Raw genomic sequence first — 26359 nt, forward strand, 5'->3', positions numbered from 1 at the left:
GAGGAGTTGGAGATGGCGTTTATAAGTGGTCCATGTTTCACAAGCATATAGTAAGGTGATGATCAAGCAAGTGGGGAAAATTTATATAGACGGTTCCTAAACACCTAGCAGATTGGCAACAATGTACAAATCCAAATTGATTAAGTGTCGGAAATGTAAAGAGAAAGAAGGCACCTTTTTCCATATGTGGTGGTCTTGCAATAAGGTTAAAGCTTACTGGAAAATGACATATAATGAAGTGAAAAAGATGTTTAAGATAACATTTGGTTTTAAAAAAAAAACCAGAAGCTTTTTTCTTGGGGATTATAGGATCAGGATTACTTAAACAATATAGAAATTTATGTACACATATAGCTACTCCTGCAAGAACAGTATTTGCCCCCCAAAATGGAAAAGAAGTCCCAACAAGAGAAGAATGGGCTATGCAGAAATGGCAAAACTTGCCAGAAGAATAAGAAATTAAGACTTTTAGTAAGGGATGGAAATCGTCTATTGTATATTTATAAATAAACTGCAAACAAATTAAGACATTAGCAGGATTATTGCAGAAACTTGCAGTTCTTAAAACATATATGAAATAGATGAGAAAAGAGATAATTAGAGTTAATTGGGAGATGGGGTTGGTGAGGAAATAACTTCACAGAACTGCAGAGGGGGGGGAAGGGAAGTTGCTTTTTCAAAAAATAATAATTTATGGTTGTTTCATTTTCTCTGTTGAAATGTTTATTAGTTGTAAATGAAAATAATAAATGAACTTTAAAAAGATGCTGCATAGTTTCATTTTCTTTGTTGAAATGTTTATCTGTTGTAGATGAAAATCATAAATGAACTTTTAAAAATTCTGCATTTGTTTGTTTGCACATTTCTTCTCCGCCCCCCTCCCAAGCGACCCAGAGCCGCTTGCCCTCATCCAACATGGCGGTCGGCAGCTTCCTACATCCGGAACGAAGATGGATGCCCCCACACCCACCCCCGCCGTATGACGCACGCTTTAGGTGTTTCCGCGGCGACGGCAGCGGCCTTTCGTCGAGACGTCGGGAAGGGAAGCGTCCTAGTTTGCCCTCAGTCAAAATGGCCGGCCGAGCCTTACGAGGGAGAGGCGGAAGACAGCGCGCGTGAGCAGAGCCGCTCTTCCCAGAAGGCTTTGCGCCGGCACCGTTTCCCGGTGTCAAACGCAGGACGAGACGGACGGTGGTAGGTGAGTGAGGTCGGAATCCGGCGTGGAATCGGTTTGTTTTGGCAGCGCTTCCCTCTGTGGCCGTTCTTTGCTCCGGGAGGGGTTCCGTGTTCACAGGTAGGAGAGGGGCGGGTGGGAATAGTCCCCGTGTGAGGAAGCGAAGATACACGCAGATGCGCAGATACAAATGTGCAAACACGCAGATACGTATACGCAGATATTAGCTCAATGGCACTTAAGCCCGGGTTAGGCTCGCCATATTCCCAAAAGTAAAATTCCACCAATTGTGGAAGTTTTAGTGTTATGTTTCATTTTGTTTAAGAAACCCACCAAGATTGTCGAGCTTTTTTTTAGAAACCGCCAATATTGTGAAGCTTTATTTTAGGAAACTCACCAAAATTGTCGAGCTTTATTTTGGATAACCAACAAAATTGTCGAGCATTTTTTTTAGGAATCCACCAAGATTGTGGAGCATTTTATTATTATTATTATTATTATTATTATTATTATTATTATTTTAAAGAAACCCACCAAAATGGTCGAGCTTTATTCTAGTAAACCCACCAAGATTACCTACCTGTAACCACCAAGATTTATTTTTTATTTTTTATTAGAAACCACCCAAATTGTGGAGCTTTTGGGGGGAACAAACCCAAATTGTTAATCTTTTGTGGGGGAAAATTTCCCATCGCGTTGCCATATAGCCAGGTTTTCCATGACATTTTGCCAATTTGGCACCCCCCCCCCCCGACGCCATTTTTGCACCCCCAAACCAGGAATTTTTCTGATATAGGGCAAGCCTAGCCTAAGTTATGGGCGCAACAACATAATGTCTAGGTGCTCTTTTTTAATAACAATAATACAAAGCTGAAAATGAATGAACTGCAGCTAAAATATTATGTTCATTTTTCACTTGGTCTAGTCCTTCCCCTGCCCACCCCCCTAATATTCCTAGGAGGGTCACTTCTCTTGTCTTCAGAGAGTGGAAGTAGAGAAGCAGAAAAGGTCATCCTTTCCTCCCATTTTGCAATTTTAATCTGAAATATTAGGCGCAGTACTGCACCCAGAGCTCAGAAACTGCTTGCGCTAATGAAATTCCCTATCGCAAAATGCGCCTAGTACAGTGGGAGTTTCGAACACTGCTCCTAGCCCATGTAGGACAGCAACTGAAAGAATAAAAGTGACTGGTTCTGCTAAATAATCACACGTTCTTGCAGATCCTTTGTACATTCAGCGACTGTATCATTGATCTGTGGGAACACCACAGAAATAATGTTATTTTGGTTTAAAGTTGCAGCATCAATCTCTATTCCTCTATTTTGAGGATTAAAAGAGGCTTGGTGGACGTCCTTGTATACATGCATGTCTTTCTCATTATTACATCATACAGCCTTGACTCAGCATTTACTTGATGTTAGATAAACAGGCTTGGTGACAGACATGGTTACTGTGTTGCCTTCATCTGTAGCTGCTCCCTCTTGTTTTTAGAAGGTCTTGACTACGGCTGCCGTTTTTCAAAAAGTAAAAGCCAGGACATCCTAAAAGCCTCCTTTTTTTAAGGAAACCACCAAAATTGTTGAGCTTTTTTTTAAAAGGAAAACTCAAAAGTTGTTGACAAATCAAAAGTGAAAAAGTGAAACTCAGGACAGAGTTATTCAGCTTGTTTTTGGTTTTGAAGGGAACCAACAGCTTTAAGTTACAAGAGTTTTTGGGTTTTTGGAGCTTTTAAAAGCTTCTGGAGCTTTTAAAAGCACAAATTTGTTGGTTTTTCAGGACATTTGCCCGATTTTTTTTAAAAAAAAATCCAGGACGCCATTTTCGGAGGTGAATTCCAGGACATATGGCAGCCCTAATCTTAACAAAGTTTCTGTGATATATTTCTGATACTGTACATACATGAGCCTTTAAAAAAGTGTATCTACACTCCAGTCCTATGTATTACTACTCAGAAGTAAGTATGGTTTGTAACCAAAATGAAGCTTTTCTGCTCAGTACTGACTGCCAGAGGCTCAGATGTATAATAGATTCGAAACCCACTGAACAGTTTTTCATAGCAAATACAGACTGTGCTATTGTCCACTTACGAGTGCACCATGAAAATGCATACTACTACCCCTCCTTCCCCTTCCCTAGTTCCTTAGAAATTATTTCATGGGTCTTATTCACAGAAGGACCTATTTTAGCTAACTTGTGGTTGCTAATCAGCCACAACTTGTTTCCCATTTCTTTTCCTTTCTCTTCACAAGATTTGTTTTATTTTTAAAAAAATCTGCTAACTTCTAAAAACCTTGGGTAAGGAGAGAATTATAATCATGTGTCTGATTTTTTTCTGATTTCTCCAGTTTAAGGCTAAATTTGTGACTTCAGCTGTTCTCCAGATAGTTTTTTTGTTTATGGTGAAAGTTAAATATTTCTTTAATTTTTGTGGCTTAGCATCAAGGGATCAGTAGCAACCATGTAACAGGTTTAAACTGGATGGGAAGTATTAGTGACACAGCTCTGCAATCCTTGCCACTTTTATTTGGCTGTCATTTAAATAACAGCCTCTTAAACAGCTTACTGGGTTGGTGTGTGTTACTTGCTTGAATCTTATGGAAAAGTTCAGAACTGTATTCACCACATTCCAACAAACCCTTTTGGTTCTTGTATTCTGCTGACTCTTTTCTGTTTCTGGGGATCAGCCAGTTGCAAGTCTGTCTATATGACCACATTTTAAAGAGGTTGTATGTATTTTCATTAATGAGTATTCCCACGTGCTTCTGATTGAGAATAACAACATGGAAAAACGACATAAATGGGCAAAGCGAGGATCATATTTGCTCCAGTTTGCCTAGCTTCTCTTTTCTTCTTTCTGCCTTTCCACCCCTGCCCCTTGGAAAGCCTGGGTGAAAAGAGAGTAGTCTTGCCTCTGCTTAGCTTAAACTAGGAATAACAAAATAAGACCTTTCCTTTATTCCTTGTAGATGAGAGATGTAGAGCCTGTTATTGGACCACAAGCCCCTATCATCCCCAGTGAGAATCCTAAATCTGGAGGGCCAAAGAGCTTATCCCTCTCCTAAATGTGCATTTCCACTTTAAAATTTCACAGCAGCAAATGTAACTGAAACTTAGCTTGCACTATTCTGAGGGCAGATTATCAGGCTGTGGAATCCCTAAGAGATGGTGGCATCACAATGGTTTGAATTCTATGAATTCTACTCTGCTGTTGGGATCCTCTCCCTTTCCGGCTCTCCATAAAAACACAGCAAGCAGAACTGCAAGGAGGAGCTGCTCAGCTCCTGGAGATGATGTCGTCAGCAGCTGGACATGACCAGTGTGGCAAATGAAACCTTTTGGGGAAGCTCCCCTTGCCTTGAAGTCGCCATCTTCCAGCTCCTACCTTGCAGCGACAGCTTCCAGAGAAACACTGTAGTATACCTTTTTTAAATGTTGCCATTTAAAAGACTGCAAAGGAAGAGAGAGGATAATCTCTTTTGAAGCCTCCTTTCCCAGCAACTGAGTTGAACACACTTAAAAGTGGCAGAGTAAAAAAAAAAATCCACACAAAAACAAAACAAAAAAGCTGCTACTACTCAAGACAGTCTGCTGTCCTAATTTAATTTTGAGTACTATCTTTTATCGAAGTTTGACTCTTTTCTTTCATAAAGGGGGATGGGCTGTAACACATTGTTTGTGCCCATGCTGTACATTTTGACGGTTCCCAGTTCATGTATGTCTTGATGCAGGTGGCGCTGTGGTCTAAACCACTGAGCCTCTTGGGCTTGCCGATCAGAGGGTTGGCCGTTCAAATCCCTGCGATGGGGTGAGCTCCCATTGCTCTGTCCCAGCTCCTGCCAACCTAGCAGTTCGAAAGCACACCAGTGCAAGTAGATAAATAGGTACTGCGGCGGCGGCAAGGTAAATAGCATTTCCTTGCACTCTGGTTTCCGTCACAGTCTTCTGTGTGCCAGAGTCAGTTTAGTCCTGCTGGCCACATGACCTGGAAAGCTGTCTATGGACAAACACCGGCTCCCTCAGCCTGAAAGCAAGATAAACACCACAACTTCATAGTCGCCTTTGACTGGACTTACCCATCCAAGGGTCCTTTACCTTTAGCTTACCTATGTCGTGAATCCTTGGGATCTCCAGGTAAAAATGTGCTGGACCTTGAAGAGCTGCTTCCAGCCAGAGTAGACACTATTGGGTTCAACAGTTAAGTGGAGGGATGATTTGAAGCAGCTTCCTATATCCAGTTTCTTTTATATAATGATGTTAGCAATTAATTTTTTTTGGCTCCACGCTATGCTTTGCAGTGCAGTTGCTGTTATGTAACTCTCTTTCATGTTGTTGTTACAGGTAAAATTTTGCCATTGACGACCACAGCCATGTTGGCATCAAGGTTGGTGTGCCTTCGGGCTCTCCCTTGCCTACGGCCTGCACACCTTCAGGCTTCACCTGCACTGAGAAATTCTGCTCTAAAGACACAGCATTGGCTCTCACAGCCTTCTAAGGTAGGCGTCTTTTTGGAATCTTATACTAGTTTTGAGATACCTCTTTTAAAAACAGTTTATGTGCAAGTTAACACATTCAGTACATGAATTAAGGTAGCCTATTTTTTTTGCTTCTTAAAGCCATAAGGATCTGCTCCAAGATCTTAATCATTGGAAGGCTTTCATGTGAACAGAAAACCATAGCTTTCTTTTCTGTTTAATAGCTCTAGCCTTGTAGAGTGTGGGTCATGGTCAAGGCAGCACAGCTTGACATGTTGATGCAGCTACATCAAAACCAGCCTAAAATCTACCCTGTCTTTGCACGCACGCACACCCCGCAACTATCTTCATGGGCCCCACTTCTTAGTGGTATGTTCCAATGTGGAATTTATTAACTTCTTTTAATAGAGCCCTGCCTGCCGTTTGCCTTAAGGTCTCAGCACAAGTTACTACAATAAAGTATACAATTATACACTACAATACTATTATATACTACAATAAAGTATACAATTACATAAAACGGTTGTAAACATAAAAGAGGAATCGTGTAAAAACAGCACCATATGAAACAGATCCAGAATTAAAAACAAAGCAAACATTTAACAATTCCACATACAAAAACAGCTAGTTACAGTACAGTTGCAGAGTGGGAGAAAAGCTTGTTGAAAGAGGGTGGTCTTCTGTAGATGCTGAAGGGACAGCAGAGGTGATGCTGGTCTGATATTCAGATTCCTACCCTGTAAAATAGAGCTGTCAATAAGATTGCATTTACAGAGCATCCTCTCCTGCAGAGCTCAGTGATGGAGCAGGTATAGGAATTTATGTGCCCATACTAACACATTAATTGTAGCATGTTAGCTAATTTTCAGCCAGTGCAATTTTTTTAGCAGTAGCGTAACCTTGTCTGCCACAGTGAGTAGTTGTGCTCCTGCATTTTGCACTAACTGCAGCTTCTGGGCCAACATCAAGGGCCGCCTCATATGGAGCCCGTTGCAGTAATGCAATTTGGAGCTTATCGACGTATGGACAATGGTGGTCAGGCTATCCCAGTCAAGAAACAGGCAAATCTGTCTTACCAGCTGAAGCTGATAAAAGACACTCCTAGCCACGGAGGTCATATGGATGCTTACAGGATACAGGAGCATCCCTCATACCAGGCGCATGCTCCTTCAAGGGGAATACAACCCTGTCCCAAGCAGTCAGTAGTCCAGTTTTCCTTATTGAGGAACCACCCACCCACAAGGCCCCTTGTCTTGCCGGATTCATAGTTTGTTGGTCCACGGTTTGAACGGCCTCTCCTGATACAGACGTTATGCATGTGAATGACCCAGTCGAGTAAGTTTGGCCTGTCACATTGATATTTCTCCAAACTGGGAGATGATTGTGTGATACATGATTAGACTCCAGCTATCCTTCCCCATTGTTCAGCTCCTCCTAATTTGATCCTTGTTGTGCAGTATGCTGTTTCTCCAGATTAACTGGGGGCACGTTTGTCATCTGTTCCCTTAACAGCAATCTATAGTCTGTCTTTCTTTCCTTACCTTTTGTTGTAACAGGGATATGCCTCCAAAGCCAGGTTTGGTGTACGCAAGGGGAGAACTGGTCAAGAAATTAAGGAAGCGGCTTTTGAACCATCAATGGAGAAAGTGTTAAAAGGTACCTGTATATCTCTCAAATTTCACTGACTGTGGTTGACAAAGGAGAGGCAAAGCAACCCTCAAAAGTAGTGTAGAGGCAAATTGATGACTTTCTGTATTTTTACTTTTTGGCTTTAACAAAGTGTATGTTTTAAAAAGAGGCATGATACAGATAAAGCATATAAAAACACAATTGCCAGTTTTTAATTGATTAATTTCAAAACTGATATAATCAATATCTCTTAAACTTGATTCATGATCCTCTTGCAAACTGTTTTATTTGTTGCATTTACATAGGGTGATATCTAACTAAGGTCCCAGTTACACTATACATTTAAAGCAGTATCATGTCATTTTAAGCAGTTATGGCTTCCCCCAAAGAATGCTGGAAACTGTCGTTTGTTAAGACTGCTAACAGTTGTTAAGAGATCCCTATTCTCCTCACACAGCTATAGTTCCCAGGTTAAACCTCTCTGGAAACTGTAGCTCTGTGGGGGGATTAGGAGTCTCCTAACAATCTCCCTCCACCCTGACTGCTGGGCAGCTGAGCTACAGACGCAGTGATGGTTCTTGCAGCCAAGGTTTGGATTGCGCCATTAATTGTATGAAACTTTTGCCCTTCTAAACAATTGGTGGTGAACTCTGTATGCATGGCAAAAGATGATAGGCATAAAGTAAACAGGATGCATGGCAGTTCTCTCAATTCTGTGGCCATTAGTACATAGTGAAGAGCTAGAAACTTCAATGTTCATTCAAGAAGAATAAAAATGAAATCTTCTAAAGGTGCCGGTTATCATTGAACATTAAAAATCCGGTTTTGCCCCTTTTGAGATATGTATGCCCACTTGGGTACCTCAGTCAGCAGAGCACAAGACTCTCAGGGTTGTATAGCAGAGGATTGGGCTAGATAACCCGTATGGTCCCTTCTGACTCTCTGATTCTATGATTCAGTGTTCAATCATAATTCAGAACATTTAAGCCTAAAATATGTACGTAAAGGAGCCAGAATATAGGCTCTGGGGGCAGAAGAGGCAGGAAATAGGCTTTGGGCTCTAGTCAATAAAATTCTTTAAAAAAAAACACATTTCTATACTTGAGCTTTGGTTGTCTCTGATCACAAATCTTCTTCTTTGACGAGCAAGATTGTCTTCCACGAACACGGTCTTAACAGTGAGCCTGTAAGTGACTGTGGACCACTCGTCCTTCCACAGTAGGGACATAGGTTTCTGGGTGGGAGTTGATCACAGTGAGGGTCTGCCAAATGTGCCTTCCTCTTAGCTCATTTCTCCCTTTCGTCTGCAGTTTGAGCGTCTTCAAAGCCTATGACACCTTTGGTAAAGGCTGTTCTCCAATTGGAGCGCTCACAGGCCAATGTTTCCCAGTTGTCGGTGTTTATACTATATACTAAACCTCTTTTGTTGACCACCAGCATTACACTTTCCATTTTTAAGTGACTGTGGAGGTCACTTCCATTTTTAAGTTAGGAATAGAGTAGTTGCTTTGGAAGACGATAATCAGGCATCCGAACAACATGACCAGTCCAATGAAGTTGATGTTGAAGAATCATCGCTTCAACACTGGTGATCTTTGCTTCTTCCAGTATAAATCATGCATACCAACCCACTCACTCACTTGTTCAGTTATTCAAATGCATATTTCTTAGGAGAACACTACTTACTTAAGAAATCATAACATTGCATTGGTGTTGCCCCAAAATGGGGAAAACGTTTTATGGGGTAAGCTTAATTTTCTTCTCTTTACCAGTTGATCGAATGGGGAGATGGATTGTCGCCGGAGGTGCTGCTGTCGGCCTTGGGGCAGTTTGTTACTACGGATTGGGGATGTCCAATGAGATTGGAGCCATTGAAAAGGCCATGTAAGTAAAATACCCAAAATGTGTTGAGTTCTTGTGGTCACAACAAGGCAATTAAAAGCAATTTCAGTGAAATCAATCTATAGTCAGAGCTGTTTTTTTCAAAGTTCGCTCTTTCTTTTTCTGAACATGACAAAACCGTGATTAAATGTGTGGTGCACTTCTTCTTCGAGGGACTCTGAACCAGAAAGAATCTCTTGATTTGTTGTTAATGATTCTGCTAAACCAGTGACTGCAAAGATACAGAAGCTACTGGTTTGGGCTGCAACCCAAACCCCCAGTCAGCTGGGCTGGAGGGAGTTTGGATGAGGCAGAAAGTTTTCTCCACCCAGCGCTGTCTAGCTTTACCGGTCAGGATGTTTCAGGGGCAAAGGAGCCAAGCAGTCCTCATCTGGCTGGCTTCTGTCATGTGATGGCAGCAGGCCCGCTTTGAGCCTGGAAACTGGCAGGGTTTCAGCATGAATCGGGTTACCCAGGCTGAGCCGAAAGGAGGGTTTAGGTGGGGGCTGAGGTGGGGAGTGTTTTGCAAAAATATTTTGGTGTCGGCGGTGGCATTTCCCCCCAGCAACTTTTTAGGGGTCGTCTGAAAAACGCTAAGTCCATAGAGTGAGCCCTGACAGGTGTGGATGATCTATGTGACCAGTGTAAGAAAGAAACGTAGGTCATTTTCTAAAAAGGCCTCGTTTGTCCTCAGTGGTACCATCCCATCCATAATGTGACCCCTAAGTGACTGAAACCATTTAAAAATGAAACCAAGAAAAATGGTGCTGAAATAGCATTAGAGCCAGAATCAGTGTTTTGCGGGGAGCAGGGGCAGAAGAAGCTGTGCTTTTCCTGCTATATGGATATGTTTAAAGATGCATCTTCTCCAGCCCATCCTAGCTGCAAATCGTTCATATTCCACTGGCTTATGTATTTGCCCTCTATTCTGTGTTTAGGATGCAAGGAGGAAGTGTGGTATGTGAAACTTCTGTGCTTTTTCTGATAGTTATTAGTCTTTTTTTAAAAAAAATCATAACTGTAGCCATTGAAATTTTAGGTTTTGAAGACAGAAATACAAATGACTAGAAATTTTGAGGAGAAATGGTTACAGCAAAAGAGAAAATGGTTCTATTGAAGAGAATTTCCCCACCTTAATCTACCCCCATCCCTAGCCTGTTTTGGTTCTGGCATGTTGAGAGAGAAAAATAGGAGGAGCTTACCTTCTCATAGTTGTTGTTTAAATACCTCTGTACAGGTGCCTTTTTGAGCTAAAACACAATGCAAAAGTGAACAAAAATTAATTGCCCAATGGGCAAATGATAAAAAATCAGCCGAGAGATCCAAAACTACCCTGTGGCTAGAGACGTGGTTGCAGGGAAATGTGGTCTCAGATTCCCCACATTGTATTTTTTGCTGTTCCCTTAATAACTAACATGATATCCACCACACATGCTATATTAAGGGAGTGTCACAAACTCATTACATTAAAAGCCTGGATTGCAAGTATTAAAACAGTTTTTCTTCCATCAGAGTACGAACTTGCTGCTTGCTGTATTCTTGCCTCCTGTGAAATATTCATATGACTTATGTATATTCTGTTTGTTTCCAGTATCTGGCCGCAGTATGTGAAAGACAGAATCCGTTCCACCTACATGTATTTTGCAGGAAGTGTTGGTTTGACAGCATTGTCTGCTGTTTTAGTTAGCAGATCTCCAGCCCTCATGGGTCTCATGATGAGGGGGTCTTGGTTGGTAAGTTCGGGGTTTTGTTTTTTGGTGTTCTCTATCTAACATCAGTCAGAATGCATCTCTCAAAAGAATTCTTCAACCTCCCGTCGACTGAGTTAAATTTTTCTCATAACCTGTAGGGGCTCTCTAAATCTCAAGTGATGAAAAGACTGATATGTAGGCAGGGTTTGATAAAATATGCCATGGTTTTGACCCTATTTGAGTGGTGGTGCTTCTCACAGAGAACCCAGAGAGCTGTAACATAGGCGTGCTCAGTTAGTCACCCGCTTGCTAAATGACAAACATCAAAAGATTACCGTATATACTGGCGTATTAGACGGCTTTTGAACCCAGGAAATTTTTTTCAAAAGTTGGGGGCCCGTCTTATACACCGGGTCCAAGAATCTGCAGTCACCGCATACGGTGGGGGGAGCTCAAAAACGGCCGCATCCCCACTGTATGCAGTGACCATATGAACGCAAAGAAGCGCGCTCGGGAGGGGGCTGCTCCCCGCCAGGGAGAATGGCTCCCTCATGGCTTTGTGACCTGGATCAGCGCAGAGATACAGTTTTGTGTATTTCATTGGTGTCAAGCTGCTGCCTCTTCTTTTTTTGTCAGCGCAAAGCAAAGGGATCTCTCCGTCTCTCTCTCTCTCCGCTCTCTCTTTCACTGCTGCTCAGCGTCTTTCGCTGGCTGTGTGAGCCTCCGATGTCTCTGCCCCTCTATCGCTATCCTCTCTATGGTTTCTCTCCCTCTCCCTGGCTTCTATTCCCCTTTTGCTCACTGAGCCAGCCTCGTTGTCTCTCTCTCCGCTCTCTGGCTTCTTTCCCCCTCTCAATAACTAAGCAAGCAAGCAAACAAACAAACCACCATTTCCCCGGCTGCAGACTTGAGTGCTGGAGAAGACAGCCTCCCCTCCCCGCCAAAAAAGGGCTGGAGTACATCCCAAATTCTATATTTTAACTTGAAAAGTAAGGGGTCGTCTTATACGCCCAGTCGCCTTATACGCCAGCATATATGGTACGTTGTTTCATGTGTGAGAGACTGATTCTGGAGTGAAGCACTTACGGCCAGGTTTGCACAGAGCCGGGATTAACACAATCCCTCTCATGCTGCTTTGTTAACAATTAAAACAGGTGGGTTTTCAGTATTGATGCTGAAGTCTGTCCGCACAGTGAAGGACAGGTATTTGCATGTTCTTTTGGGGGGCAGGCATGTTCTTCCAGAAACAAGGAGACCTTATTCCTTGTTGGAATATGATTTCACTTGCCAGGGATGCCACTTGGTCGGCAGCAGTTCTGTGCTTGCTATAGGTTAATCGCCTATTAACACAGCCCCTTCAAAGATTATCTTCCTAATTTCCTTATCGGCATGGTTGGAAATAGACGTGGAGAAACAAGGGACCTAGTTTTACCGCACAGCAGTAAATGGAAGAGTTTGCAGTCGCACGATGGCATTATGCTGCAATCCCAACCCCAATTAGGTGGGAATATGCTCTGTTGAATTCTCTGGGATTTACTTCTGAATAGAGATGGATGGGACTGCACCATAAGCCTCAAATCTCACTTTTTAGAACACCCAGTATCTGCCATCTTGCCAAAAAAAACAACCTGAAGATCCAGTGCCCACTAGAGGGAGCCGCTGCTAATTTAGTCAAATATTGCCTTTGCATGAAAGGTAAACACACTGGCTAGGAAGCAAATGTATGGCACAAGTATAGCCATTGCCGAAACAGAATTGGACGAAGCTGCCTGATTATGACCTTTGTGACACGAGTGTAATTTCCTGCCATGTTTATCTGGGGAAAGACCCCGAGTGAATATTGCCGTGTCATAAGTGAACCTTAGTCAGCTGGAAAATGCTTAGTAAAAAAACCAGAAACAAACCCAAAACTATAAAACAATTTGCTAGTAATAACAACAATCTTTTACAGGCAATGGGTGCGACATTTGCTGCAATGATTGGTGCTGGAATGCTGGTTAGATCAATAGATTATGAACAGAGCCCTGTCCCTAAACATCTGGCTTGGATGCTGCACGCAGGTAGGTGGCTTCTGATTTTCCTAGACAATTATTGTTGTTGCTGTTGTTGACCTCAAATGTAAGCTGCATTGAGAATTCCCCTGATCAGCTCACCTGATTTATTTATTGATTCACTGGTAGGATGCAGAGTTCTCACTTGCAGTCAGAAATATACTTGACAATCCAGCTGATCTGCTGTGGAGCTGTAGAATAGTGCGTTGGTTTAAATATATTTAGAGGGAGGCAATCAAGGTTGTTGTTGTTGTTGTTGTTGTTGTTGTTGTTGTTGTTGTTGTTGTTGTTGTTATTATTATTATTATTATTATTTATATACTGCCCTATACCCAGAAACAGTGGCATTAAAGACACATGCCATCTATTGTGAAGGTATTTAAACATGCAGGGACCAGGTTCCAAACACCATGCAGTCAGTTCCGCATCTTGGCTTCTGGTGTCATTTCTTTCTGCCCCCCCCCCCAAAAAAAACCCTTCAGCTCTTAAGGTTGGATCCCTCAAGAATAGCACCCCTAGAAGGGCAAGGGATAACATGTTAGAAGCTGGACAGTCTTCATGCATGCATGGAAGTGGGTTTTAAAAATATATATTTTAAGGATTTTTTGTATTACAAAACAGATATACCTTTTGCAGTCTATCTCTCGTCTCCACTTTTAATTCATAGAGTCTTATTCGCAATTCATTTACATTTAGGGAGAGACACTCGTGGACATCTTGCAGTCAGGGGGGGGGAGGGATCCAGAGCTTCTGTGCACAAAACGCTCCCATGCATTTTGGGGAAACACTTCCATTTAAACTTCCAAAATGCACACGAGTGTTTTGTGCAGCTCCGGATCCCATCTGATAAAATAAAACGCTTAAAATCTGCTCCCTTCTCCAAATCTCCTCTCGGGCTTGAACTTGCCAGGGACTTTAAAACAAACCACTGTGTCTCGGATACAGGAATTATGGCGGCTTACCTTTGCAGTGTTGTTGTAACGGTTGCTGAGATGATGTTAAGAAGTGCTTTGAGAACTTAAGAAAAACACTTCGTCACAGCTTTCTAAGTAACCTTACAAAAGTTAAAAGCCTGCCGAGAAGCTAGTAGCCTTTGTTTCCATCCTGACAAGGGAAAACAGGAAGCTGCTTGCTCCATGCCCAGTGCAGGAATGTAAGCTACTACCTTTCAGTAGGCTGGAAACTGAGATCTGAAAGATAGGAGCTGAGATCTGAAAGATAGGAGCTGAATGGTTTTGGTTTTTTTATGCCTTCTGCCATTAGGAATGGTGAAGGAGGAACAGAGCAGTCGATCCTCCCTCCTCTGCCCTGCTGCATTTCCATGCAAGTGGAGGAAGTTTGTTCCTCCATAGCTAGCACAGAACAAAACAAGCTGGCAGAGCAGTGATGAAGTGTGGAGTTCGTCTCCACTCACCTGCATGGAATTCCTGGTCATCCTTGGCTACCAGATGCGTTGTTATATACTAGTCTGTTAAATAATACATAAATTAAACCAAGGTTTTTTTTCTTTTCTTTTTTAGTCAGCTGTTGGGGTTATTTCATGCCTTTTTGAAAGCACAGAGGGTTTTAGGGTAGTATTGCATGTTAGCGAATTTAAATCTCCACAGCTTTCGCGTCAGGATTGTTCCGTGTAGTTTCATACTGTTCAGTTCTGCAGAATTTTCATGGCATCTAGCATAGACTTGGATTGTCTTTGACTCATAAGGGTATCGTGGAACTCCAGTCTGAGGAAACTTTAATATTTTCCCTTTAAAATATTGGCGCTTGAGGCCAACATTGCAGCAGGGTGAAAATGTGATTGCCTCATCACCAGTTACTAGTTAACTAGGTTTGCCATATTTCAAAAAGTTAAAACCAGGACACCCTGGAAGTTGTTGAGCTTGTTTTAGGAAGACCCCCAAATTGTTGAGCTGTTTTTAGGGAAAACTTGAAAGCTTTTTTTCGACCGCGATTTTTCGTAATGTCTGGGGAAATCCGGACATGTGACAACCCTAAGTTAACTTGCCACATATGTATTCCTATTTATCTAACTTGTATCCCAAACCTACAACACTTATTTGTTTCTAGGGCAGCTGACAGTGTAGTAAAGCACAAAAAAAGTTCAAACTAAAACAGCGACAGGCGATTTAAATAGATGGAAAGACTAACCTCCTTTAAGTTTGGTTTCTGTTCACAGTCCTTAAAAGCCTTGATGTGTCATGTATACAGTTGAGTAACAGAATTAATATTGGTGCCTCTTTCTTCCCTCAGGTGTCATGGGTGCCATTGTGGCTCCTCTCACTCTACTGGGTGGCCCCCTGCTCATTCGAGCTGCTTGGTACACAGCAGGAATCGTTGGCGGTCTCTCGACTGTGGCTATGTGCGCACCGAGTGAGAAGTTTCTGAACATGGGAGCGCCACTGGGAGTGGGCTTTGGCCTTGTGCTTGCTTCTTCCCTTGGTCAGTGGATGATGTTGGGTGTAGAGTGTGATTGAGCTGCCTAGAATCAAGCTTGCTTTATACATTCCATCTGTTCCTTAACAAATGTGTTCCGAAAATTTGTGTTATGTACATTTCCACTGGTTGGCCATCTCCATTTCTCGGCATATTAAAAATGTTCCGTTTGAAATTAGACCTACTCAGGTTTGTATGTTGCGAACTTGTAAAAAGCAAATATTGGGCATCTAAAGTAAGGAAAAGGGAGGCTGATTATAAGTAGCATGTCCTAGGGAAGGTCATTCAGTGATTTCACGGTCAATATAACTGTGCATCCCCCAAAATGCATGCTTTGTTCTTGACAGCCTTTGTGTATATCTTCCAGGATCAATGTTCTTTCCTCCTACGACTGCTTTTGGCGCCGGCCTCTATTCCGTCGCAGTTTACGGTGGCTTGGTACTTTTCAGCCTGTTCCTGCTCTATGACACTCAGAAAGTCGTACACCGTGCAGAAAGTCAACCACTGTATGGCGTAGGGCTACAAAAGTATGACCCCATCAACATGTAAGTGCTTCCTCTTGATAAACGTGGCGCAAATTCATGAATTAGAGAATCCTAGTCTTCTGGAATACAAGCAAACTGTGTGCATGCTATGTTTAGGTCTGCCTAGAAGTCTATAGACCTTTTAATAAAGGATGCCATGTCATTCTTTCTAGTGATTGCTGCTTAGAAGGTTAGGAAGATGAGCAGCTGCACCAGGAGGCCGGGTGCAATAGACAACCTCTGATTTTCATTAGCTATCGCCAGTAAAAACAACCCTTTGTGTTACAGGCTTAGAAACAGCTGTTACCTAAGGAGAGCAATTTCCAGGCCATTCTGCAATAAAGCTTTGCAAAAACAGTTGTACCTTGGAAGTTGAACAGAATCCATTCCGGAAGTCCGTTTGACTTCCAAAATGTATGGAAACCAAAGCGCAGCTTTGGACTGGCTGCAGGAAGGGGAGGCCCCGTCGGACGTTTGGGTTCCAAAATGTCTGAGTACCAAGGCATTTGGGATCCAAGGTACGACTGTACTGGTGGCAGCAAGTAGTGTACAATAGGAGTACAAATGACTGGGAAGGAAGCCATTTGTGGATAGTATTTACTAATATATTTTTTCTATACACTAGTAAGGTCCGTGAACTTAGTTTGCTGTGTTTTTGTCACAAAACCGCGAATGAACTTCAGTTTTAACACCAGCATGCTGTGCCAAATCATTTGCTTCATTCTTTTTCCCTTGCTAGAGGACAAGGAAAGTTTGTTGAACCTAATGGCTGCTTCTTTTGTCTTTCAGGTGTATGGGTATATACATGGATACTCTAAACATCTTCATCAGAGTCGCCACCATGCTTGCTACCGGCAGTGGCAACAGGAGAAAATAGACCGCAGCTTCCTTCCTCGGACCGAACTGATAGCTCTCCGAAAACTTTGGCTTGTCTGATTAGCACATAATATCTCCTAAAACTGCCGCTGGGTTGGAAGGCAGCTTTCATGTAGCAGTCAGATATTCCTAGCCCTTCCACGTGACCTTTTAAGGTGTTTTCGGAGTAATGTGATTTGGATCTTAACACTGATGTGGAAACTAGATTGCTGCATGTCATTAAATCATTTCTCCCTGATTTGGGGGGGTTTGGAAATGTGTAAGAAGTTTATTTTAAAACGTAGATTTGTAGCCGGTGTAAGTTTAATTTCCTCCTCTTAAAAGGCGAAGTTTTGGTCTTGCTCCGTATATAGGAGCAGACCCAAAGGGCACTGCATTTAAACCAAAATGAACGTCAAAGGGAGCTGTATTTGGAAGTTATTTGCAACAGATTGTGCCCCGCGGCATACTCTTTGGTGGTGACTGAATGTAGAATACTCCGGACTAATAACAGAAATGGCTAATAAAATAAACTCTCTAAAAGGATATTTGTTAGGATCCTCTTTGCATTTCCCTTGCAGACAATCGGGGAACTTACCAGCAGGCTATACTGTATTGTATTTGTACTACTGTCGCACAAATGCCATCAGCTAAGTGTCGCTTCTCTTTGAAGAGATTGCGGAAGCAACGCTGAAGTGCAGGTTAACTCAAGAGTTGCTTTTCGCTATCGCTAACAGCAAGGGTAAAGGAATCCATTTGAGCATTTCTGACCTGCTTTTTCTTTTGAAGTCAAACTGGGACACAATTTTAACTTGGAAATCCACATCCCTCTCTTCCAGGCTCAAAATGTTACCTTTCAACTGGCAGTTTTCTTTTGATATTTATCAAAATATAAATATCACAGAACACTGATTTCTAAAAGATGTCTAATTCAAGAGCCACACTTCTGCAAAGAATTTTTTTTAAAAAGCTGGGAAAGCACATGTTTGTGAATTCATTCATCAGACGGAAAAGAAGTCATTTTGGAAATTGCTAGACCTCTTTATTTCCATAGTACTCATCTATTATTTTTAAGTATTGTGGCACAGCAATTCAGTAACTTTCTTTTCTATCCGCTTTTGCCATTTGTGCTTGTACCAGCTTCTGAAACAAAGTCTTAGCCGAGAAATGTATTGGTCTTGTTTTCTGTGCTACTTTACTTAAAACTGTACTTTTAAAAACGCTTTTCATATACTTGAAGGCACTTGAGCAGTTTTCATTTCCCTGCCGAAGTTATGCTTTTTAGGGGAAACTTCACAAAAATGAGTGTTCACAGGTCATACTCTGTTTAGTAATCTGCCAGCTCCATAGAACTTTCCTTTCCCTCCAGCAGGCATCCATATTCGGGGCTTTTTTTTTGTTTCCTTGTGTTTTGCGCCTACAGCCTTAGAGGCTTCTGAATGTTGTTGGCGGGGAGCCTTGGAAAGTGGCTCAAACTGTCAGAAGGGGTTTTCCTTGAGAGGAGACATGTTTTTGGAGATGGATCTTTCTGCAGACCCATCAGAGTCTGGGGACCCTGGGTGCTTGTGCAAGGGATCCTGGTATATGCCCTGAATCCAGCAGCAGCAACTCCCTCACCTGCCCAGGTGTAGGGAACCTGAAAAGCTTGCTCCAGCGCTCCCAGAGGTTCTGAGTGGAATCTACACACGTATAAAAAATGATGTGAAAATGCTTTTTTATGTTAACATTTCGAAAAATAAATTGAAAGTGCCATAGCTCACTGTCGCAGTCTAGTGTCACATTTGTATCTCGCACCTTACAACACACTTAAAACGTTTTATCTGCAGCTGTATAGCTGAGTCCCTGGTACACTGTGAAAAGGGGGAAGGGGGCTGGCTCATGCCCACCCCCCACAGGATGCCACCACTTTGTATTTGAAGGGCTGGCCTATCTGGGACAGGCTTTTGGCTGCCCGCAGCCTGACGTCCGATTCACCCAAAAGTGGTGCCAGGTAGGCCAAAAAATGGGCCCTCACTGCCATGACCTGCAAGTCATGGTTTTCGCCAAAATTCCACCGTCATCCGATTCACTCGAAAACCGCACCAAATACCTGCAAATGCCCCCCCCCTGCAGCTTTGGGTGGTGGAAACACCACGTTTTATGGTAGGCCAAAGAAAGGCCTCGGCGCCCTGACCTGCGGGTCATGGTTTTTGCCAAAATACCGAAGTCTGGTTCACTTGAAAAAGGCGCCAAATACCTGCAAATGGCCACCTGCAGCGTTTGACGGTGCAAACATGTTTCCTGGTAGGCAGTGGCCAATTTGCAGGTGTTTGGTGCCGTTTTCAAATGAATTGGAGGATGTCGGAATTTTGGCGAAAACGGAATTTTGTCAGAGCGCCAACGGCTCATTTTTTGGCCTATGCGGAAACGCAGTATATGCAGCTCCAAACTGCAGTGGCCAATCTGTGCAGGTTTTTGCGCCATTTTTGCGTGAATCGGTGCAAATGCTGCATTTCCTAGTAGGCCCCCAAATGAGCCCTTGGTGCCCTGACACGGTTGTTGCCAAAATTCTGACGTCCGATTCACTCGAAAACGGCGCAAAACACCTGCAAATTGTCCCCTGCAGAGTTTGGTGCTGCATACGCCATGTTTCCACGTAGACCAAAAAATGAGCCATCGGATTAGTTTTCAGAAATCGGGCAAATGCCTCGTAAAACCAGCCACGGGGGTTAAATAGTGCCAAAAATGCCTTTTGAAAATGCTCCAAAAATTTCTTGGTGCTTTAATGTCTGGCGCATTTGAGTGTTCCACAGGGGAAAATGAAAGCTTTGATCCCCAGTGCCTTGAAACCATTGATGGGTTGTGAATCATAGGCATCTACATTGGCTGTGCTCCTTTGAGCAAAGAAAGGTGTGCTACTGTCACACCTTATTTTGAACTTCATTTTTTTAAAAAAGCATTCATTGTGCGTGGCCTTTTGGACTTTGACACTATCCTGATGAGACTGCACACCTTCCGCCCAGGAGGTGTTTTACGAAAGTATTTGCAAAGGTTCCGGTCCTTCTGTTAATCATAAACTTTGACATTATAGTGCTGTGCTAGAATTTTATTATTTACAGTTGATAATGCTCTGATCCTGGAATGCCACAGTGACATATAAATTAACCTATGTACTTGTGCCGGGGGGGGGGGAATTCATATGAAAACGGATGTATTGAAATATGGGTGATATTATTTCTGTTGGGAGTGACAGATTTGGGGAAGATGTTAAGACCATATGTATTGTTTTTGTTGGATTAATAAATTAAGATATGATGTTCATTTCCCTCCCCGTCACCTGTTGACAGAGGCTGTCCTGGTTTCTGATTTGATCCTGGAATGTCCTGCTTCTATAATGTACATAAAGAAGAATAATCAAGGGTGAAAAATTGGTGAAAAATATCACTCCCTCTGTCAAGGGACAGAGATTATGGGAATTGTAGTGCAAAACACCTGATTGGAGAAAGCAGTTGTCCTCACTGAGTCCTATAAAAGTCCAGGCTTGTGAAACAAATAGACCTTTTCCCCGCTCAAGGCCTCTCTCTCTTTCCACCTTCCCTGTGAGAGAAGCGGGGTTTGATTTATTAGTCCCAAAATCCAGGATCTAAGCAGTGAAGCTGCTTTATGATATATATTGGCAGATGTCCAGCTCTGAGCTGTTAATCCTGAATAAACCAGTACAAAGGCCGAGGCTCCTACGGCAATCATGTTTTATCATACCTGGCCGCCCCAATAAATAAATGTTGCATCGCTGTTGGTGAACAGCAACAACTGCCTGAGTCCTTTTGGGTGACAGTCTGCAGCCGGGTGGAACCATGAAGTTTTTGAACCTCCTCGGCTTCCTAGTCATCTTGATTCTCTGCCTCGGGACCTTTTCAGCTGAAAGCGCAGGTAAGCTATAGACTCCACAGCGAGGAACACTTGGCAGGGCTTTATTTTCACAAGGACTTATTTGCCGGGTTGCGCCAAAAGTCTCTCCGACCCAGTGCTCTGTTGCCATCAGGGCGGTAGTGCTGGGAGGTGGGCCGCACCCGCAAATAAGCCATGAATTTTAAAGGTACGGCTTATTTGTGGCTGCGTCTTATAGTCGGGCCAATGCGGCACTTGCTCATTTTTAGATGTCTGATTATTTGCACAGGCCTTTCTAACCCGAGATCCTTTGCCAAGCAGCTATTACTAATGTGTTAGATGTCATAATGGGTTTTTTGTCTGAATGATATTTTATACGAAAGTGCAGTTTATATATATTTGAAATACTGTGTACTTATAAAATATATTTTGAAATATATTTATATTAAATAAATATTTGTATATTTTTAAATAAATGAATAACCTATGCCCAATAGGCCACTAGCATGGGGGACAGGGTAGAACTTATTGCAAGATTCAAACGTCTGCTCCATTATATGTTCATGGTTGCCATAAAATGATTAGCCTGCTTGTATTTTTTGTTCCATATGCTTTCTTTTTTATATTATATTGATTCTGTGATTGATATCTGTAACTGTTAATATCAGGAGTTCCCAAAAACAGTGGTATATATAGACCACCAATGGTCCACGAGTTTCATTCAGGTGGTCTGTGTTTCATATTATATTCTGAATAGTACTTAAAAAAATAAAAATAAAATGTTATCTTGCAAGTTGCTTTGGACACAATCTTGTGGAGAAGCAGCACACCAGTGACTGCAAATAGCAAAGAGAAGTATATTGGAAAAGAGCTTATGGGGATTACTTTTGTATACATCTTAATAACTAGAGATATGTGTGAAGAGAATAACCAAAACATGGGGAATGGAGGAATTGCCCTCAGACTGCCAAAGATGAAGAACTAATATTTCACCAGTGAATATTCTGAAAATTGTGGGTCCTAGAGTGGGTTACGACCATTTAAAATACGCTGAAAACAGCTTAAGAAACTTAAACAATGATAATTAGTTGTGTTGATGTTGCATTTCTGATGGCAATCTGTGTAAAATCATGGAAAGCTACACACCCTCTATTTCTCCAGGTCACACTGCTGGGCTTCCTTCTGCAGTCTTCAGAATACGAGCCTAGAATTTAACCTCTGCAACATCTGTTGTTGTTGTTGTTGGTTTGTTGTTTGTTTGTTTTTTGCTATTTCATAAGTAGGAACAGCAACAACAAAATGCTGCCGTGTCTCCTCACCACCTAAGAGGTGTCCTCATTTCAGAGTGCCAGCCAGCCGGCCAACCATCGCCCAGTTTTCTTCTCAAGTGAAACTCATAATTCTGTGGCCTCATTTGGCTGGCTTCATGTGCAAGAGGCAACCCCTTAAAAATAAATATTTGCTGTACTTCTGTAAGACTGTTTGCTCACAGAGGGAGCGATGTTTGTCACCAATTTTTCATCCTTATCCTTCTTTATGTACATTACAGATTTTCATTCTTGGCTGGTGATTCGGCTCAATCCCTCTGCCTCTTGGCTCTTTGCATCTAGCATGCTTTGTGCCCCCCCTCTCTCTCTTAAAGTGGATTTGTTGCGCTAGGGTGCTAGAGCACACCGTTTTCCAGGAGGGATTCAAGCACATACTGTGCATTTAGATTTGCCCAATTTGAGTGCACTAAAATGCTTTAGCACCCTAGCGCAACAAATAAAATGATGAGACGTATTGTGGTTAGGAATGTGACGGGAAAATGCATGGTTAAGTGTGGGGTGAATGAATAACAGGAAGATGCATAAGCATCCATTAAGCAAATGCAGGACAAATGCTCATTGTCGGATAACCTCCCTGCAAGCAAATCTGAACAAATCCTCAATAAGGAATGGATATAATCTAACCTCTGTGTAAGCAAATCAGGATAAATGCTCACTAAATAAGCCATAGGTAGGTAGCCGTGTTGGTCTGGGTCGAAGTAAAATAAAAAAAATTCCTTCAGTAGCACCTTAAAGACCAACTAAGTTTTTATTTTGGTATGAGCTTTCGTGTGCATGCACACTTCGCATGCACACGAAAGCTCATACCAAAATAAAAACTTAGTTGGTCTTTAAGGTGCTACTGAAGGAATTTTTTTAAATAAGCCATAGCCCTTCCTATCCTGTTCATAACTGACATAACTCGATAGATAGATAGATTAGATTAGATAGATATGAGTAACTAACAAAACAGACATTTCAAATTCTCACAGCAAAACGTTTCAGCTTCTACCTTCATCCATTGCCCCTATAAAACTGCTTCTATTCTTAAGGTGGCAATTCTGCAGCTTTGAGGATGGAGTGCTCAGAAGACCTTCATTTACCGAAGCTAAGCAATGCTGGTTCTATCCTCCAAACTGAGGCCATGCAAGGCTTAATTTGTCTGGCATATCCATTCCGAAGTTCTCCCTTGTTGCTACATTGTTGAATTTCTGGGCATCTCTGAAGCAAGTAGCTCTATGGCCTGTAGGATTCATCAATTGCATTCCATCACCAAAGTTCTAGAACTGCTCCCTTGGAAACGGCATCATTTTTATTAGAGCAACTGTCAAGGCGGAAGCTGCAAAGTTTTGCTGTAAGAATTTATAATTTCTGTTCTGTTAGTCACTGTATATGATTTTAGTTATTAACTGCATCCTACCAGGATTCAGGGACCCAAGTGGCGCTGTGGGTTAAACCACAGAGTCTAGGGCTTGCTGATCAGAAGGTCGGCAGTTCGAATCCCTGCGACGGGGTGAGTTCCCGTTGCTCGGTCCCAGCTCCTGCCTCCTAGCAGTTTGAAAGCACATCAAAGTGCAAGTAGATAAATAGGGACCGCTCCGGTGGGAAGGTAAACGGCGTTTCCGTGTGCTGCTCTGATTCGCCAGAAGCAGCTTTGTCATGCTGGCCACATGACCCGGAAGCTGTCTGCGGACAAACGCTGGCTCCCTCGGCCTATAGAGCGAGATGAGCACCGCAACCCCAGAGTCGGACATGACTGGACCTGATGGTCAGGGGCCCCTTTACCAGGATTCAGAACAAACTTGTCTGAAACTTTTTTGATGCTTTCATGACTTATTATCTATCTATATCTCTATTTTCCCTCAATATTTACCGGCAACATTTTTTTAAAATCATTCCCTAGGTCCTAAAGGTAGAAGAATTTGCTGCCACAAAATGAAGACTGCACATCACAAGAGAAGTATGGTTTTGTTAATGATGAACAAAGATATGGGTGTCCGCCAGGCATTCCTTACTGCAAACCACACCAAATGCCTACCGACAGAAACTAGAATGAAACTAAGGGAACTTTTTCTTTAATGTGATAATAATTTTTTTATTAGTTTTCAATTATAATCCAATAATAGCCTCATTATAACAATATCAATTCATAATACAATTACCAATATCAATCATTTAACTAAATTATATTATTTAGATAAGGTGACCCTCAATGCGCTAGAATTGATGATTTGATTATTTTCTTTGCTTCTGCGTTCCAAAATCTTATTGATCTCAATTACATTCTGGTCATAATAATAATCCCTTGTTTAATTGTATATGAAACAAAGGGAACTTTTAAAAGTTATTAGCACCTAGAATGGAAGCAGGAGTTGCTCACAACCCACACGTTCATGGAGCCAAGCCTCGTGCCATTTGTTGCTTCCCAACTCATAAAATTTTCAATATGGATGGTGTAGGAAATACCATCCCAAAACTGTGGTGGGAGCTATAAATTACTGCAGTTGCATGACATCAGGTTTGTTCTGATGTAAAGGTAAAGGTTAAGTCAAGGACTCCTGGACGGTTAGGTCCAGTTGAGTTCACCTATGGGGTGCGGCGCTCATCTCGCTTCAGGCGAGGGAGCTGGTGTTTGTCCACAGACAGCTTTCCAAGTGACGGAAACCACATGTGAAAAGTTGAGCATGAGTCAGCAATGTGGTGTGGCTGCAAAAAAAAAAGGCTAATGCAACTTGAGAACCGCAGTTCTCAAGTCACAAAAAGCAATAGTTGTATCGTTTCTGAACTAGCCATATTCAGTGGGGATGCGGGTGACGCTGTGATCTAAACCACTGAGCCTCTTGAGCTTGCAGATTGGAAGGTCGGCGGTTCAAATCCCCATGACGGAGCGAGGTCCCGTTGCTCTGTCCCAGCCCAGCTCCTGCCAACCCAGCAGTTCAAAAGCATGCCAGTGCATGTAGATAAATAGGTAACACTGCAGCAGGAAGGTAAACAGCGTTTCCATGCACTCTGGTGTTCTGTTGCACCAGAAGTGACTTAGTCATGCTGGCCACATGACCCGGTAAGCTGTCTGTGGACAAATGCCAGCTACCTTGGCCTGAAAGTGCGATGAGCGCCGCAACCACATAGTCGCCTTTGACTGGACTTAGCCGTCCAGGGGTCCTTTACCTTTTACTATAGCCAGTCCTTTGGGTACTACTTTTTAGGGAGTGTGTGTGTGTATTCATACACACACACACACACACAGTGGTACCTCGCAAGACGAGTGCCTTGCACAATGAAAAACTTGCTAGACGAAAGCATTTTGCGATGTTTTCAGTGCTTCACAAGATGAAGTTTTCCTATGGCCGCGCTTCGCAAGACCTAGTTTTTCGGCGGTTTTTTTTTTTTTGCTGCTGCAAACCGCACTTCGCAAGACGAAATTACCACAAGACGAAGCGACTCACGGAACAAATTACTTTCGTCTTGCGAGGCACCGCTGTATACATACACACACATTCTCATTTACTTTATGAAAAGTCATTGTCCTCAACATTTCAGATCATGGGATTTAGACCAGGCATCCCCAAACTTCGAACCTCCAGATATTTTGGACTACAATTCCCATCTTCCCCGACCACTGGTCCTGTTAGCTAGGGATCATGGGAGTTGTAGGCCAAAACATCTGGAGGGCCGCAGTTTGGGGATGCCTGATTTAGACAAACAGGAATAGGGGAGAATAAGAAAGACTGAAAATAAGTTCCAGAAATGGGAGAAGAAAAGACTGAGGTTGCTCTTCAAGTTCCTGAAGGACTGTCATACAGAAGAGGGGAAATAATTATTCTCTGCTGCACAGGGCCAGAGCTAGATTTATAGCTTTTTAAAGTTAAGGGACGGTGGCTTAAGCTAGAGCATGAGGAGAAATGTCTTAACATGTATGCTAAATTCTTTCAGTTCAACATTCTCCCTCTCTTTATCTTACAGAGATAAATACCAGACATGCCAAGCGACATGACTGTGTGCCTTGCCAGAGATTTAGACAGCCAAACGTACCCCTTCCTGTTGGACCACTTCCTCTCAACTGACGTAAAAGTTTCAGAAGATTGGGGCAAACACATTTCATAAGCCCACATGGCTTTGAGTTCTCCCTTCCCACCTTCATTCCCCTCATTAAACTTTCTCCATCCATTCGCAGGGCATTCTTGAGTGACGCTGGCATTCGGATTTCTATCTGGGGGTTCCCAAAACTCAGTTTCAGCAGGTTATTTGCATTCCGCAACATTCCGCATGGTTGTACCTTTTTGCAACCCCATGGCTCCAGAGAATTGTTGGAGTGAAGGGATGGAATTTGGGGACTGTATGCTGGCAAGCAAACTTTCCCTGCTGTTTACATGGGGTAGTCATAGGGGAACATAGGGGTGTAGCAACATCGAATGAAGTTTGTGGGTTTTTTCACACTACACGTACTGGTGTGAATGAAATTTAGTGTGACATTC

General features: G+C 42.5%; 1 protein-coding gene and 1 long non-coding RNA gene across 5 annotated transcripts; both read left to right on the forward strand.

Annotated features, from left to right (window-relative positions):
• Positions 1 to 1164: 1164 nt before the first annotated feature.
• GHITM (growth hormone inducible transmembrane protein) lies at positions 1165 to 18464 on the forward strand. 4 transcript variants are annotated; one of them, XM_035137962.3, is made up of 9 exons: positions 1165 to 1294; positions 5513 to 5667; positions 7203 to 7302; positions 9048 to 9159; positions 10748 to 10889; positions 12799 to 12907; positions 15149 to 15337; positions 15699 to 15876; positions 16645 to 18464. In XM_035137962.3, exons 2-9 carry the CDS (start codon positions 5542 to 5544, stop codon positions 16730 to 16732), a joined length of 1044 nt encoding a protein of 347 aa, XP_034993853.1. In that variant the 5' UTR covers positions 1165 to 1294; positions 5513 to 5541; the 3' UTR covers positions 16733 to 18464. The 4 variants fall into 4 exon arrangements, with proteins under 4 accessions (XP_034993853.1, XP_034993854.1, XP_034993852.1 ...); XM_035137963.3 differs by having other exon boundaries at positions 1165 to 1207; XM_035137961.3 differs by having other exon boundaries at positions 1165 to 1198.
• Positions 18465 to 20486: 2022 nt separating this feature from the next.
• On the forward strand, positions 20487 to 26051 carry LOC148685603 (uncharacterized). The gene is made up of 3 exons (XR_015950156.1): positions 20487 to 20619; positions 23788 to 23844; positions 25848 to 26051. It is a non-coding gene; the product is annotated as an uncharacterized LOC148685603 (long non-coding RNA).
• Positions 26052 to 26359: the final 308 nt, after the last annotated feature.

The sequence above is a fragment of the Zootoca vivipara genome, chromosome 5 (assembly GCF_965207765.1).
Source record: "Zootoca vivipara chromosome 5, rZooViv2.hap1.1, whole genome shotgun sequence".
NCBI classification, from domain to species: Eukaryota; Metazoa; Chordata; class Lepidosauria; order Squamata; family Lacertidae; genus Zootoca; species Zootoca vivipara.

What these genes read in the sequence shown, in the direction of transcription:
- GHITM (XM_035137962.3), top strand. Translation starts at nt 5,542, where the DNA reads ATGTTGGCATCAAGGTTGGTGTGCCTTCGGGCTCTCCCTTGCCTACGG. An exon ending in GGAGCCATTGAAAAGGCCAT is followed by an intron (nt 9,160 to 10,747) that starts GTAAGTAAAATA and finishes GTTTGTTTCCAG; the next exon opens with TATCTGGCCGCAGTATGTGA. An exon ending in TGTGCTTGCTTCTTCCCTTG is followed by an intron (nt 15,338 to 15,698) that starts GTCAGTGGATGA and finishes TATATCTTCCAG; the next exon opens with GATCAATGTTCTTTCCTCCT.